This window comes from Syzygium oleosum, unplaced genomic scaffold (assembly GCF_021117445.2).
Source record: "Syzygium oleosum isolate NSW1041296 unplaced genomic scaffold, Sole_v2.1 Sole_v2.20, whole genome shotgun sequence".
NCBI classification, from domain to species: domain Eukaryota; kingdom Viridiplantae; phylum Streptophyta; class Magnoliopsida; order Myrtales; family Myrtaceae; genus Syzygium; species Syzygium oleosum.
Window position 1 is genome coordinate 4,913,227 of NW_026607504.1, and position 14,695 is coordinate 4,927,921.

Sequence of the window (14,695 nt, forward strand, 5' to 3'; positions counted from 1 at the left end):
GATTGTCAAACAAGAGAAAAAAGAAAGTCATATGAACCAATTACAATTATTATTGCTCTTAGTATCTTTACCCTCATATTCCAATGACAAGAATCAACTGTGACTTTTTAACGTTCTTCTAATTGAAGTTGTGTTCTAGCTTAAAAAGTTGAAAGGCAACTGAAAAATCAGGAGAGAGATGATTGTGTTTCCAGTTCTTGGTCGAGCAGGAGTCACGATCGGGCCTAAGAGAAGCCCAAAAGGCAAAAGCCCGAAAAAGAAAGCACGAGAAAACGACGTCGCTGCTTCTTCAGAAACCTATATAAACCAGCCCTTACTTCTTCGTTTTCTTGATTTCCCAGCCTCGCATTCCCGCCCATCACCAAGCGATTTTGGAGGAGTCCTCCGAAGCGAACGACCAACCAGTTTCGGCGGTGCAGAGCCCCTTACATGGGTGCCTCCACCGTCCAACCGCCGCCATCCTCCACGCCGGCTCCTCCGTCCTTGTCTCAGGTAACCATCACTCGCTCGCCCCCGGTTGGAGAATGCATTCGTGGGTTTTTCTTTTCTCTCTCAAGTTTGATACCTTGTCGTAAATCGTCCATCTAGGAGAAGAATCTTTGGCCAGAGAGTGCGTTTACGGTTTTCTTTTTGGTCTCTCAGTTTGATAGCGTGTCGTGGATCGTCCGTCCAGGAGAAGAATCTGTTTGTTCGGGCAATGTTGAGTTATTAGTCTTTGTTTCGTGATTTCGCTGGTCTTGGCTTTCCTAATTCGCGCGCGTAAGTTTGTCGGGCACTGTGTGGTAGTTGAGTACAAGATTTTAGAACCCAGTTTTGCTCCATCTGTGTAATGCTAATGCATGTGCTGGTTAAGAATCTATAGATCGATGACCTGAGTAAGTCGTTTGTCTCGAGCTCCAATTTCGAGACAAAGTTGTCTTCTTTTGTGCATTGGATCGTGTATGCCCGTGAAGGGGAACTTTTTGAGGATGACAATCCAATTTTATACCGAATAACTTCTCCAATTAGCAAGGTGATAATAGGAAACTTCGGGATTTTATAAATGGCAGGCAGCTTCTAGGAGTTGCGCACGTTGAAGATTCTCCGTTTTTTTCCTTCAAATTCATGCATGTGTTTGCACTTAGGGAATTTAATGTGTTTCATTGCATTACCATGAGCAGAAGAGGATTGGAAAGCTTGCAGATGTAGTTCTGGCAAACCTCGCCAAGTTGGGCCCTACCAATGGAACACCTGCATCCCATCCCAAAACAGCATCGAGAAGCGACTCAGCATGCTATTCCCAACGTTCCAGACTCCCTATCACCCTGCCTATGCCTTGGTATTAACCTTTTTTTTTCCTCATTTACTGCTCTTCCACGTGCAATCCTCCCAAATTTGGAGCACCCTATTTCTTGCATATTTTTGGTAAACTTGCGTTTTACAAGATGCTGATTTGCACGTGCATTTTGTCTAGATGATTCGCAGGGCAATTGAGGAACTAAATGAGGAAGGGGGATCTAGTGAGGAATTGATGTCTAACTTCATTAAAGCAGAATATCAGGATTTGCGATGGGGACACACCAGCTTGTTGAGTCATCATCTAAAGAAGCTCAGTGAATGTGGGGATATTATTTCTGCTTCTGCGAACCGTTACACTTTACCATTTGGTGACAACAATTTCTCGGTACCTGGTCGGAAGGATAAAAGTAAGAGAGGGGGCCGGCTAAGGAGTGAGAGAGAAAAGTTATATAAAAAGAAAGATTCATTGTCTGAGAAAGATAATGTTGGAGTAGGGGATAGAAATAAGCAGCAAGGTTTAGTGATTGAAGTTACCAATCCGCCGAAGAAAGCTCTTCCGTCATTTAGGGGGACTGAGGGCAAAGATCAATCACAGCATCAACAAGTTCAGCTAAATAGACTACAGGAGCTGGATGTGATGAAAGAAGGAAGAATAGGGGTTGAAGCAAATGAAGTACTACATGAAGCACATATGCAGGAATGCGAAAGAATTGAGGTCTCGGAGAAAGCACGAGAGGGAATCATTCAAGCGATTGAAGAAGAAAAACAAGAGTGCCAACAATCCAGAGTAGTTCAGCTGAAAGAGGAATGTCCTCAACAGCATGAAATAATTGAAGAATCTGGACCCACAGAGCAGGAAAATGAAGTAACTGAAAATCAAGCTCGATCGCGTGAGCAGCATGACAAAGATCATATTCAATCAATTGTTCTTCACAATGATGAAGCTCAAAAACAAATTGATGTGGTTGTTGTGGAGCAGAATCCACGACATCAAACCCAGGATAACGAAGCCATGGAAGAAGAACATGCAAGAGAAGACCTTGATGGGAAATTAGTTGAACAGGATAAAGGAAATAAAGGGCAAGTTGAAGTCATCAAGGAGCATGATGTACAAGATCAACAGTATGAGAATCTTGGCGTACAACTCCAGATGTTGGAAGAAGAAATAGCAGGGATGGAAGAGCTAACTAATCACCCGAGGCAACAAATTGAATTGGCTGACGAAAATGTTGTCGTGCAAGAAACATTAATTGAATCAAGGAACAGAAGTACTGATGCTTGGTATGCTCTTTCCCCTTTATCTCCTCCTTCCATTCTCGTTTCTTGCAGATTGACAAGCACTCGGGTGCTAATAAGAGAACAAATGATGAAAGTACGGTAGCAAAATAGTCAAGTAATTGGTTGGTATAAATCACAACTAGCAAAGTTCGATTGATTGAGCATAATTAGTCTTACGATTGTACAGAAGAAGTTTAAGATTACCGTTTTGTCTATTTTGTCGGGATATTAAGGTTACCATTTTGTCTATTTTGTCGGGATATTTTACAATCTTCATCTTAACAATGTGCGGACATTTAGGAAATTTTTTGGTAACATTTAGAAGACACTGTAAACTTCCATCCCGTGACCGTATAATGGCCTGATGATTATCCAATGACTGATGTTTTTCGCCTCATAAAATAGCACGGTGCAGGAGCAGCTATGTGAAAAACAAGGGGAGATTCTCTCTATTGTGGTCAGACCGGATCTGCTTCCTAGTACTCTTACCCTTAAGGAAGTAGGTCCATCACATATTTCCAAGGTAAATATGCATGCTGATCTTTGCTGAATGTGATGAAGATTAGCTTGTTTTCCTTTGACCCCTCTGTGTGAACTCTGCTGTTATTATTGCATCTTTGCTTCATTCATAATCAGGAGAAGTGCATAGAACTGCTAAAGCGGAACAAAGAGATTGAGGGTCAGCTCATGGCAATTTTTGAATCTTGGAATGCAATGGAGTCATCAACCCACATGCCTCAGCAGAATCTGTTGGTGGGAGGCAAGGATGATGAAGCTTTAGAGGGGCAAACGTTGAGAAGTGACATTGGAGAAATAGAATTTCCCTCACAGATGTGCCAACAAGAATGGATTCATACTCAAGTGAAGGCACCAATATTCAATGTGAAGAAACAAGCGGAGCTTTCTACTTCCAAGAGGCCCCCAGAGGTTAAAGCAGCAGTATTGCACAATCAATCTCTGAGGGAGACGCAACCAAAGCTTTCTGCCCATGACTTATCCAAGCATGTGTAACTACTTTTTCTTGGTACTTCCAAATGTGCTACCAAATTTCGAGCAGCTTCTTGAGAAGCAACCACATGATTTGGCTGTTTACAGATCACTGGAAATTGAACCGGAGGCACTAACAACTAACATTACTGTGGACAAGTCCACTGGATCGGGATCAATAATTACTGGTGCCTCTTTTGATGTGCCACTTGTGGATTTAGGGAAGTTTAAGAAGGTCCAAGAGACCGAAGTTTCTGCTCCAAAATATCATGCTGAAATTTTTAGTCAGCAGAAGCCACTTGAGTCTCAGTCAGATGCTGCCATTTATGCACGAGAGGATGCACAGGTCTATGAGCAAGCACAATTAGAACCTTCATATGAAGGAAAAACTTCACAGGTTAGATCACCATTCAAAGAAGCACCTGCTTTGCCGGATGGACCTGTGGATTTGGAGCATGGTGAGAGAAGCCAAATGTCATACCAGGTAAAACTATGACAATCACATTTCTAATTTCTTCAGGCAAGCAATTTCATATTCATATCTTGCTTCCTGCAGCTAATAAATTGAATGGAAATGCGGGAAGAGGGAAAATCAGTCATCAAGAATAAGGTTCACGTGATTTTGAGATGAACTAATTCTCTGTTTCGCGTATCTGTTGCAGCTCAATGGGGAGAGGCAGCAAGAACTTTCCATTCAAGGTCATTCGGTGGTGCTAGAAGCAGCTAAATTTATGCCTCCGTGTCAGACTCAACCGCAGAATCTTGGACAACAACAGCAAGAGAAACTCCAGCCTTGGGGCTGAGGCTTCTTGAATGTTAAAGGAAATGGTGCTTCTGCCTTTAGGATGATATCAATATCACCACAGAGCAAGCAACTGAGTCCTGAACGGCATAAATTCTCTGAATCCCAAACAAGTTCTGTATCTGCATCTGCGGTTGGACTGGCTGCAGCAGTGCATCATGAGCAGGTGCAGAATGAACTGCGACAGGAAGAATTACTTCCTCGGGATTGTAAGCTTCCTCCTTTCGAAGCATCTGCCCTCCCTTTAATTAATGAGCAAGAGAACGAGGCAAACAATAAAAGCAAGCCGATCAAGTGCTTTGGCCTAAATTAAGATCTGATGAACATGGAGTTGTCAGGACGTCTCCTTTTGATCAGCATCATGAACAATCGTGTGGTCCAGTCCAAGGGAGATCTCAAAAATGAAAGCCGGTGATACTATGAATGAAGGAACCCTGCCTTCTTGTGAGCATGCACAGAAGCGGCATCTTGGAAGACCTCCTAAAGCAAAACCTGTTTTAAATCGCAGAGGTAATGTTCTGGTATGTTTTAATGTTGTGTACTTTCATTTGCTTGCTTGGCCTGGCTATTTTAGATGTTTGTGATTGTGGTTTTGAGTAGCTGGCAATCTAAGATTTGGCTGTCCTCTTGCCGAATCACGTGTAGCTTTCACAGAAGCAATCATGTCCAGGAAAGTCTATTGACTGCCATGGCCACTACTTCAAAGTTAGTGGACGTAGTGCCTCTCTGATGCTTTCAGTTGACTAATTGTGTGCTTTCTGTTGAGGCGCTAAATCAAATGCTTGTTGTGGCACTATGAGATCTCTTTATACATTAGGCACTAATAACCAAATAGCTTAATTTGTTACTCACTGAAAGAAGCTTAATTCTTGTTGAAATTATCAAAAGGTACTGGATGGTAATTTTTTGTTTATCAGGCTTATATGAAGGATGCAATAGAAATTTCATTTGTCATTGCTCTTTGCATCTGGACAAGCGATGCAGATCCTACGATCGAATATTGGCGAGTGATGCAGATTCTATAGGTTTTTATCCTGTAATTACGAGTGGTAACATGTGTGTTTAATCATATCCACCGATCTTGTGACCGTTTTGTTTGAATCAATTCATGGTTTCTGTAAACCATGTCATGTGGATGTTTTCAGGTCGACTTCTTTCTTTTAATTCTCAGAAGTTGAAATTGATTTGACATGATTTGTGCTTAGAAAATCTCACGTAGTCTTTATCCACTAAAAACATGAGCAATGGGACTGACAAGATCATACTGTTCTTGTTTGTTGAGATCTGGCTGTTCCTTCCGCAGCTTACACACTAGGGTGACAATTTATATTTGCTACAAATAAAATTTGTGAAAGTGATGTGAATTTCAAGTTATTTCAGAGTCAACCTCCGTCAGGTGCTATGAATGGGCAGGTCACGGGTGGCAAAAGAACCGAGAAGCTCCTTCCTGAGCTGGCGTGAACACCTCCACAAATTCAGGGTGAAGGGGAACTCGCGGCTTAATGTGCATGGTGTCGAGGACAAGGTCGAGCAACCTCATGGACTTGGTAGCGGCCAGCGCAGTGGTCACCAAAAGCACCGGTCAGGCAAGAGGCTCCATCTCCAGCCAGAAGGTCGATCTAAACGCGTCTAGGAGGGCTAGTTGAGCACAAAATACGTGATGCTGCAGCTGCAGCTAAGGCTTGATCAGAGTGCTTAAAGGAATGTGTGTACAGATGCGTGTGATTTGCCTTTTCCATTGCACTGGTTGGTCTTATAAAGTCTGGAGCTTGCGGATGCACTTTTAGTTGGGAGTTTAGCTGTGTATGGAAGTGTATAGGATTAGTCTTCCACATGTGTATGCTGTCATTTACCATCAGGACTGAGATTACTCTTGTTTGCTTTTAAGTTGTTCTGCTATATTGGCGGAGAGCATCGGTGGGCGCGGCACTCGGCACTGTATCGATCTTTCCGGCAGTGACACCGCAAACTTGCGGTCCAAAACATACTATTGTAGTTGGATAAATTATACGAGGGGTCTCTGTATATCTGTCTTCGTTTTAGCTTAGCAATATTGTGAGTGATGAAATTCCCTAATTGTATAAGCCAAGCAAGTTAGACGACTTGATTGTAAAAATGAAAAAAAAACAAGAGTCCTACATTTTACGTAAGTCGGGGAACACCCGATATAGAAATGCCGATTTCACACTTAGGCTAATAACAACGGCGGCGTGATGTGATGGTTTTTCGGAATTTCGAAACCGACGTTTGGAAAGTACATAGATACGAACCGATCACGATCGTTACTGCTTATATACTCATGTTTCAATGAAAAGTATCAAATGTGGCTTTCAACATTCATCTAATCTTTTTTTATTATCTTGAAAGTAATGAAAAAAAGGAAACTCAAGAATTAGAAGAGAAGATTTATGATTCCAGTTCTTGCGACCCACCTTTGAATTGCATAAGGAACCAGAAAACGAAAATTCGGCTTCCGAAGCAAAGGGTTTAAACGGGCCATCTTGGGCCTGAGCTCCGGAAAATCTTAGGCCCGAACGATGGAGCAGGGCTCAAGATCGGGCCCAAAAGCCCCATGAGAAGGCCCGCGAAGAAGGCCCAAAAATAGCAACTCGGGCCTCCACAAGCCCAAACGCAAAAGCCCGGGAAAAGGAAGGAGACGCAAAAACGACGTCGCTGCTGCTCCCCAACCCCCCTCAACCCCTCAGAAACCCTAGTATATAAACCGAAGCCTTCACTTCATCTTCTCCATTTCTCACAGCCTCGCGCGTACCCCCCGCACAACCACCACCGGAACCCTAGGATCCGAGGAGAGATGGGTCGCGTGATCCGGGCGCAGCGTAAGGGTGCCGGCTCCGTCTTCAAGTCCCACACCCACCACCGGAAGGGCCCGGCCAGGTTCCGGAGCCTCGACTTCGGGGAGCGCAACGGGTACCTCAAGGGGGTCGTCACCGAGATCGTCCACGACCCCGGCCGCGGCGCCCCGCTCGCCCGCGTCGCCTTCCGCCACCCCTTCCGCTACAAGAAGCAGAAGGAGCTCTTCGTCGCCGCCGAGGGCATGTACACCGGCCAGTTCCTGTACTGCGGCAAGAAGGCCACCCTGGTGGTCGGCAACGTCCTGCCCCTCCGGTCCATCCCCGAGGGTGCCGTCGTCTGCAACGTCGAGCACCACGTCGGGGACCGCGGGGTCTTCGCGAGGGCCTCCGGGGACTACGCGATTGTGATCAGCCACAATCCCGACAATGACACCTCTAGGTACTTCCTTTGTTCTGGAGAACCTGGGGATTTTATTTTAGTAGTTTTAAATTTGTCTGTGGGTTGTTTAGGCGTGCTTCGTCAATGGTGGTGTGTTCTGGGCATGTTATGGAGTCGAAATCTTGTGAAATTCATTTGGCTGTGTATGGTGATGGTGGTGGGTTCATTTCTCATTGAGATTCGAGAATATCGATTGCAATTGGCTTTGCCTGTTGTCGGTCAGCTCGTTTTGATGTTGCGTACGTATGTCTTCTGCGTTTACTTGCTGGGTTCTGGCCATTTTGGTGGCTTTCGAGTTTTAGTCATGGTTTCGAGGGTTTCGAGCTTGGTTTGTCCTTTGCTTCGTGCTGGTTATGCTTGCATTAGTTTCTGAGTTCGTCACTGTAAAGCCACTAAGTTAGAGGTCTCAGTACTGCTCTGGTGCAACATGTGGTGGTGCCATGCTATTTATGGTATTTATCACAGAGACCCGACATCACCGTATGCGATAGAGATTAGATTTCCAAATTGCTTAATTTGTTGTTGTAGTTATCTGAAGAGCTCAGGCCACTTGAATGCTTTGATATGAATTTCTTGATGCCGCTGGTGTTGTTTTGTCTTGTATTTGTGACTGAAACTTTTGTTCTTCATTGTATCTGCTGATTGGTTATGCGACCGTTGTGGCTCATTTTGTTTGCATGTCTTCGCTAATCAAATCTTTCAGATGTTTGAGCATTAAATTAATTTGAGAAACTTGTTGGTCCACTATCATGAGCTTGATCTGCAGAACTAAACCCATACTTGGGTTTGAATATATTACTGTTGGCTGTCTTGATCCACAATTATGCAAGTGGATTGATCTGGCTGTCTTGATCCACAATGATTTGTGCTCACAAAATCCGGTGTGCCCTTCTTCCACTAAGTACATTGGCAATAGAACTAATAAAACTACAATGTTCTTGTTAATTCATATTTTGCTACTCTGCAACATATTCACCAGAGTGCCAAACTGAGTTCAATACGATTTTAAACTGTGAAATGACCTGATATCCTGTGTTACTTCAGAATCAAGCTTCCATCTGGGTCGAAGAAAATTGTGCCAAGCGGCTGCCGAGCAATGATCGGGCAGGTTGCTGGTGGAGGCAGAACTGAGAAGCCCCTTCTCAAGGCAGGCAATGCTTACCACAAGTTCAGAGTGAAGAGGAACTGCTGGCCGAAGGTGCGTGGTGTGGCCATGAACCCCGTTGAGCATCCTCACGGAGGAGGTAACCACCAGCACATTGGTCACGCGAGCACAGTCAGGCGTGACGCTCCACCCGGCCAGAAGGTTGGTCTCATTGCCGCCCGGAGGACCGGTCGGCTCAGAGGACAAGCCGCCGCAACTGCTGCCAAGGCTGATAAGAGTACTTGAAGAGATATCTCTGGTCATTTTTATTTGGTTTTCTGTTGGACTCGGTTTTGGGTATTCTACAATTATAATTCTGGGAATTTGCGGATGCATTTTGTAGTTGAAGTTTTGCTCTGGTTTAATGTATCAGCTAGTCTTTTATGTGCTGATTGCCGTCAGATATGGTGTCGCATTGTCGCTCAGTAGTTTTTCTTCCCTTCTCTCTAGGAATATCATATAAAATAACTCTACGTGTACTTTTAAACTAAATCCCGAATATTCCATTCGTGATTAATGACTTCTATTATATCCACATCAAAATATACATGACTTATATTTTTCTCTTAATGGGTTGATTTGGATATGACAATAATCGATTATTTGCAGTAATTCCTCACGTCCTCCATCCATCTGAGCTTGTGGATAAGGGGTGAGCGACTGCAGACACAAGTTGAGGCTAATCAATTCAATTTCCATCTGGACTGAAATACAGGTTTTAAGATCTAATAGGTTTCTTTTTTGTTTTATTTTTAGTTAAGTAAAATGAATTGAAAGCAATAACAAAAATGAAAATTTCCGATTTGTAAATAACAATTCATAAAAAATGAATATGACAAATACAATAAATAATAGAAGTTCAAAATATGTAACATAAAACCTAAATTATAGAACTAGAACGACATTGCAATTTTCACTCTATCAACAACGTAACTTGATATGAATTATAACAAGACACCAATATTATATGTTTGTTTTTAGGAAATGACACTAGAATAGATCTAATGGTCTCAGAAAATTAGTGTGATATCCAACTTTATTGTCACTCTATGTAGCTATTGATATATGAAAACCTTTTATGTAAAGTCTCAATCTAACCCCCTTCTTAGAATTTTATAACTGACTATCAGTAGAGGATTAAATCTCTTCCTAAGAGTAACCCCTATTTCAACTCCAAACGACCTTGTGCACATTGATCCTTGTTGATTGTAAGAAAGATTAGTATAAATCCCTCTATAGATAAACATATTTCAGTTCTTATGAGGCAAAAGTAAAAGGCTATAATTCCTGTTTGAAGCGGTTTTTAATCAAACCGTAAAAAATAGGGGATGATGCAGAAATGCATCATCCACCTATTAGATTTTCATGTTTTTTCTTGAGAATGAAAAAATCTTAAATAAGCATTTTAGATGCTTTTGGGATGCACATCCTACTTGGCCGACCCTAACATATGTAAATTCAAGTAACACTCAATTCTATGAAGGACATAAGTCAACCATTCAATGTTCTAGTCATGACTTCAAGCACTTCCAGATACTCAACCATTCCCATGGCTCTAGGAAACTCCCATGCTTCAAAATCAACAAAGTACAAATAACATATAAACCGACAATGAGAAACTCACTAATGAACATTAGAAGGCAATGGTTGAGATGCTTAGTTTTGACGCCCTAAGCCATGAATTCAAATCCGCCTCAACTTTTGGGAGTCAAAGCCCTAGCTTAAAAACAAAGACTAATTCAAGAAACAAAAATGCCTTGTAGGCAAAATAATAGGCGACAAACCAGTTCCTAGTTCTTAGAAATTTGGAATTGGGAACCAGACTAGGGCGCAATGGAATCTGGAATTGGATCGGTTTCCATCGGTCTAGTTCTTCGGTTCCCAATTCTACTTTGGAACTATGCTCACCTCTAGTGAATAGGGGTTGTAGGCTTTGATTTCTTTTTGCTCGTTGTGGTGGATAAATTTGCATGAAGTCTAAATCTGAAAACTTTTATCTCCCGATCTAAATCTAGATTTGGGAGTTTCTCTCAGGCGTTCGATCTGTGGTGGTTCAACATGTTGTTGTTGTTGTTTTTGTCTTCCTATGGTATGGTGATGGTATTGAAGACGCCGAATTCAGGCGCGCACTACAAGCTATAGTTTATCCAAGGGAAGATCTCAGCATGTGTTCATCATTGACTCTTCTAGTGATCGGCCACTCAATTTTTTTGATGTTGTGACAGCTTTAATCTTTTGGGATGAGAGCGTGCTGTAAGTTGTACTATGTTGTTTTCTGGGGTTTGTTTTGTTTTACAGTTTTTTGGGATTTCTTTTGCTTGGAAGCTTTCTATGTTCCTCTTATGTTTGATTTTGTCAAAGAATTATAGTTCGCTTACATACATTTAAAAAAAATAATTCGTCAGCGCTTTCCATGAGCCAAACCGACGGAGTTAACGAGAAATTTGGTTACACAAATTCGATAAATTTTAGGATTTTATTGCACTTTTGAGATAATTTAGGACTCAAACGCAGGCGTACTTATCTCTATAAGTTAAATATCTAAAGAATTGCCAAAGTGAATTCATCTAGGTTCTAATTTGCATTGGGCTAAATTTCACAAGATTGTATACCATTACCTTGGATTTTCTTCCTTTTATCTTGTCATTTACATATTGCATAATAGATAACGTATAGTATGAGGGGTGAGAGGCTTGGTTTGCTTGTGTTATGACGTATAAATGGATATTTTTTCGTCTCACACCTATGACCTTCAGAGAGAGAGAGAGAGGGAGAAAATGTTGGACGGAGAAAAAGCGTATGCATATCGTTGGTCACAACAAATACTGTTTTCCTACCTCCACTAGTTATTCCAAAAAAATTGAATACTGAAGACTAGCCCTCGCGCACTCTCTACGCATGTACGATTACTTTCGAGTCCTTTGAGAGTGAATGGATAATGGATAAACATATTGCCTCGCGAAGGATTATGTAGGATAAATCGATCGATGAAAGAAGACGTGACATTCTCTTGTTAGAAATAAAGAGATAAACAGATGCCACATATGCTGCTAACCTATCGGGGAAATGAATATGAACAGTCAATTAAGTAAATGGAAAAAGGTTGCGATTTGGGACCAACCATTGCCTTGCTTGATTTCATTTGACAAGACTCATGCAATAAATAAAAACAACTAAATAAGTGGATATTGTGCATTATGAAAGATTGATGTTTGCATCAACTTATTATAGACAAAGCAAAGAGATGAACCTGCAGATGATGGAAGAAGAGCAGTGGAGTGGCAGAAGGTGGATAGTTACAATTTTCGGTTTTGGATAATGTTTTCTGTAGGTGAAAAGCTTAGGTAAAGTGCATTAAGTAAAGTGCACATAGAAATTCAAGACACGCCAAGAAGAGGTCTAGACGGTTTCATCTTTCTTGGAACCAGACATGAGAGGTCTAGACTAGGGGTGTGTAAAATGGACCATCCTAATCGGAAACTGCCCGAACTGGACTAAATCAGCCGGTTGGTCCGGTTCTTGAGAGTATCGGTCCAATTCTCGATTTTTAAAAGTGGAACTGGTGTCCGGACGGTCCAGTTTCCGATTCTATTGTGGGAACTGGACTCAGGAACCGGACCGCCCGGACCGGACCGATATATATCCTAAAGTCACTTGTAGTCCAAAGCAAATAAAAAATATTGCAATTGTCTATATCAAGCGGAACCTCATTTCACATGGAAAAGAGTAAAATTTGCGACTTGTAAATGCCAGCGTACATCGGCTTGACTGCCTTGACCTTCTTCACTACTTGGCATTTTTATTTCTCCCGGTTGTTGGGGGATCAATACTTCTTCGCCTAATTGGCATTCCTTTTGAGCATGCTGATATCATGTATGGTCGTCAAATCTCACCATGTTTGGTTGGGAAATTTCTACATTGACCAGTTCCATTAGATCGGACCTGGCCGGACCGATGGTCCGGTTCGGTTCTCGGTTCTAGGATCGGCCGGTCCAGTTTCCGATTCCTAAGTGGAACCGAACCGTATCAGGAACCGATCACCCCTAGTCTAGACGGCCTCACATTTTGCTGAATTAGACATATACGCAACCTCATTTGTACACATCCAACCGATAAGGGACTCTGATTTTCATGAGTTGGTGTGTGCAAAAATTAGTTGAGAAAGGGATATGAAACCGAGGGTATACTTAAATATTCTTTTCTTTCGCTTTAGATCTTTATTTTACTTGAGAACTAGTTTGGAATGAAGCTTAGTAAAAGTGAGGCGAAACCTGGCTTCCCTTAATGTATAGAAGATATATTATTTATATATTAACATTTTTATTAGCATCAGGCCAAGAAATTGAACATTTAATCAAGAGGCTTCAAAATGTTTAATCGATCTTTTTAGCAAAGATGGAAAAAGCAGCCATGACTTTTATTTCTTACTTTTTATTTTTTGACATTTGAAATTTGACTGATCTAGAAAACTATACATAGGGATATTAAGGTCATTTGCAATTGCTATCGGGCCCTTTTTCATAATTTTTTGGGAATCATATTATGCATACTTTTATTGTGACAGATATTTTCGTTCGAATAACGGAAAAATCAAGGGGAGGTTTAAGTATGCACTTGCTATTTTCTAAAAGGAAAATTCCAAATAAGGACCCAAAGTGCTCTCATTTTCTTAAATAGGGCCCTGAAGTGAACCGTGCGTCAAATAAGGGTCTGAAGTGCCCTCATTTTCTCAAATAAGGGCCCGAAGTGAACCTTATCTCAAATAATGGTCTGAAGTAGTCATCTCAGTCTAAAAAAAGGGCCTCACCTCACTGGAGTCAAGGGCATTTTCATCTTTTAATTTTTTTGATTTTTTTTCCTTTTCAGTTTTTTTCCATAAAAAAAACTCAAAAATGAAAAAAAAGCTAAAGTTAAAAAAAAAAGGGGAGGCCAGCCTCGCCTGTAGCCGCTGCCCCATCGCCGGTGGGGAGGCGGCGATGGCCGGCGAGGTCGCCAGCTAGAGGCGAAGGCTGTTGGCCCTCGCCAGAGCTGGGAGAGGGCGGCAACCCTCTCCCAGATCTAGGCGAGGGTCGCCGCCCTCCCCCAGGTCTGGGGGATGGTTGCTGTTGAGGCGTCGACAACCCTACCGGCCATCGCTGCCACCCCACTAGCGATGGGGTGGCAGCCACAGGTGGGAAGGACTGGCTGCCAGCCTTGCCCCCTGTTTTTCTTTTTCTTTTTTTTTTTAAAAACTTTTTTTTAATTTTAAATCTAATTTAACTAAAATTTGTGTTAAAATTATTTTTGGACGAAAATGCCCTAGGCTAGTCGGAAAATTTGGTTGGCTAGCGAGCCGGCGGGGTGAGGCTTCTATTTGAAACTGTTATAGCCACTTCAGGTCCTTATTTGATAACATAAGTTCACTTCAGCCTCTTATTTGATATAAAATCTATTTCAAGCCCCTATTTGAGAAAATAAAAGCACTTTGGATCCTTATTTGGAATTTATCCTTTTCTAAATAAAGTTAACCTAGATTTTGAAGTTTTGGCAAATAGTGATAAGGATGACATCAATATCATAATTATTGTAAGATGCTCACTTTGGTGCCAAAAATATGTGCCACAATTTTTAAAGAGTAATGTTTAAGATATTGAAATGAAAAAACTGATGTGGCTCATTGAGTTCACTTAAATGGACAATTTCCAAACGATTTGACAGTAAAACGGTTGTTTATAAAATTTTGGCACTAAAGTTTTCGCACGAAAACTTTTAAAATCGTGTCATGCGTAATTTATATACCAAACAACATTGCCAAACGCATCAATTTTTCACAAATTAAGATATTTAGGTTAGATTGGTTTCCAAACGTTCCTTAGCATTGATCCTCGTAGTTGATCAAAGAGAAGTGCGTCTGGTTTAGCTGAAGGGACTTTGTTAGGACAAGTTAGGGCATCTGGTAAATTTTTTTTGGAGAG

At 41.7% G+C, this 14,695-nt stretch overlaps 1 protein-coding gene and 1 pseudogene across 1 annotated transcript; both read left to right on the forward strand.

Moving 5' to 3' along the window:
• The first annotated feature begins 349 nt into the window (after positions 1-349).
• LOC115683672 (uncharacterized) lies at positions 350-6,370 on the forward strand (annotated as a pseudogene).
• A 724-nt stretch (positions 6,371-7,094) lies between these two features.
• On the forward strand, positions 7,095-9,156 carry LOC115683694 (60S ribosomal protein L8-3). Its single transcript, XM_030608274.2, has 2 exons — positions 7,095-7,597; positions 8,642-9,156. The coding sequence occupies exons 1-2, from the start codon at positions 7,158-7,160 to the stop codon at positions 8,985-8,987; spliced, it is 786 nt and encodes a 261-aa protein (XP_030464134.1). The 5' UTR covers positions 7,095-7,157; the 3' UTR covers positions 8,988-9,156.
• The last annotated feature ends 5,539 nt before the right edge of the window (positions 9,157-14,695 follow it).

Coding starts and splice junctions, on each gene's coding strand:
- LOC115683694 (XM_030608274.2), top strand. CDS start 7,158: ATGGGTCGCGTGATCCGGGCGCAGCGTAAGGGTGCCGGCTCCGTCTTC. Junction 7,598..8,641: donor CCCGACAATGACACCTCTAG/GTACTTCCTTTG, acceptor GTGTTACTTCAG/AATCAAGCTTCCATCTGGGT.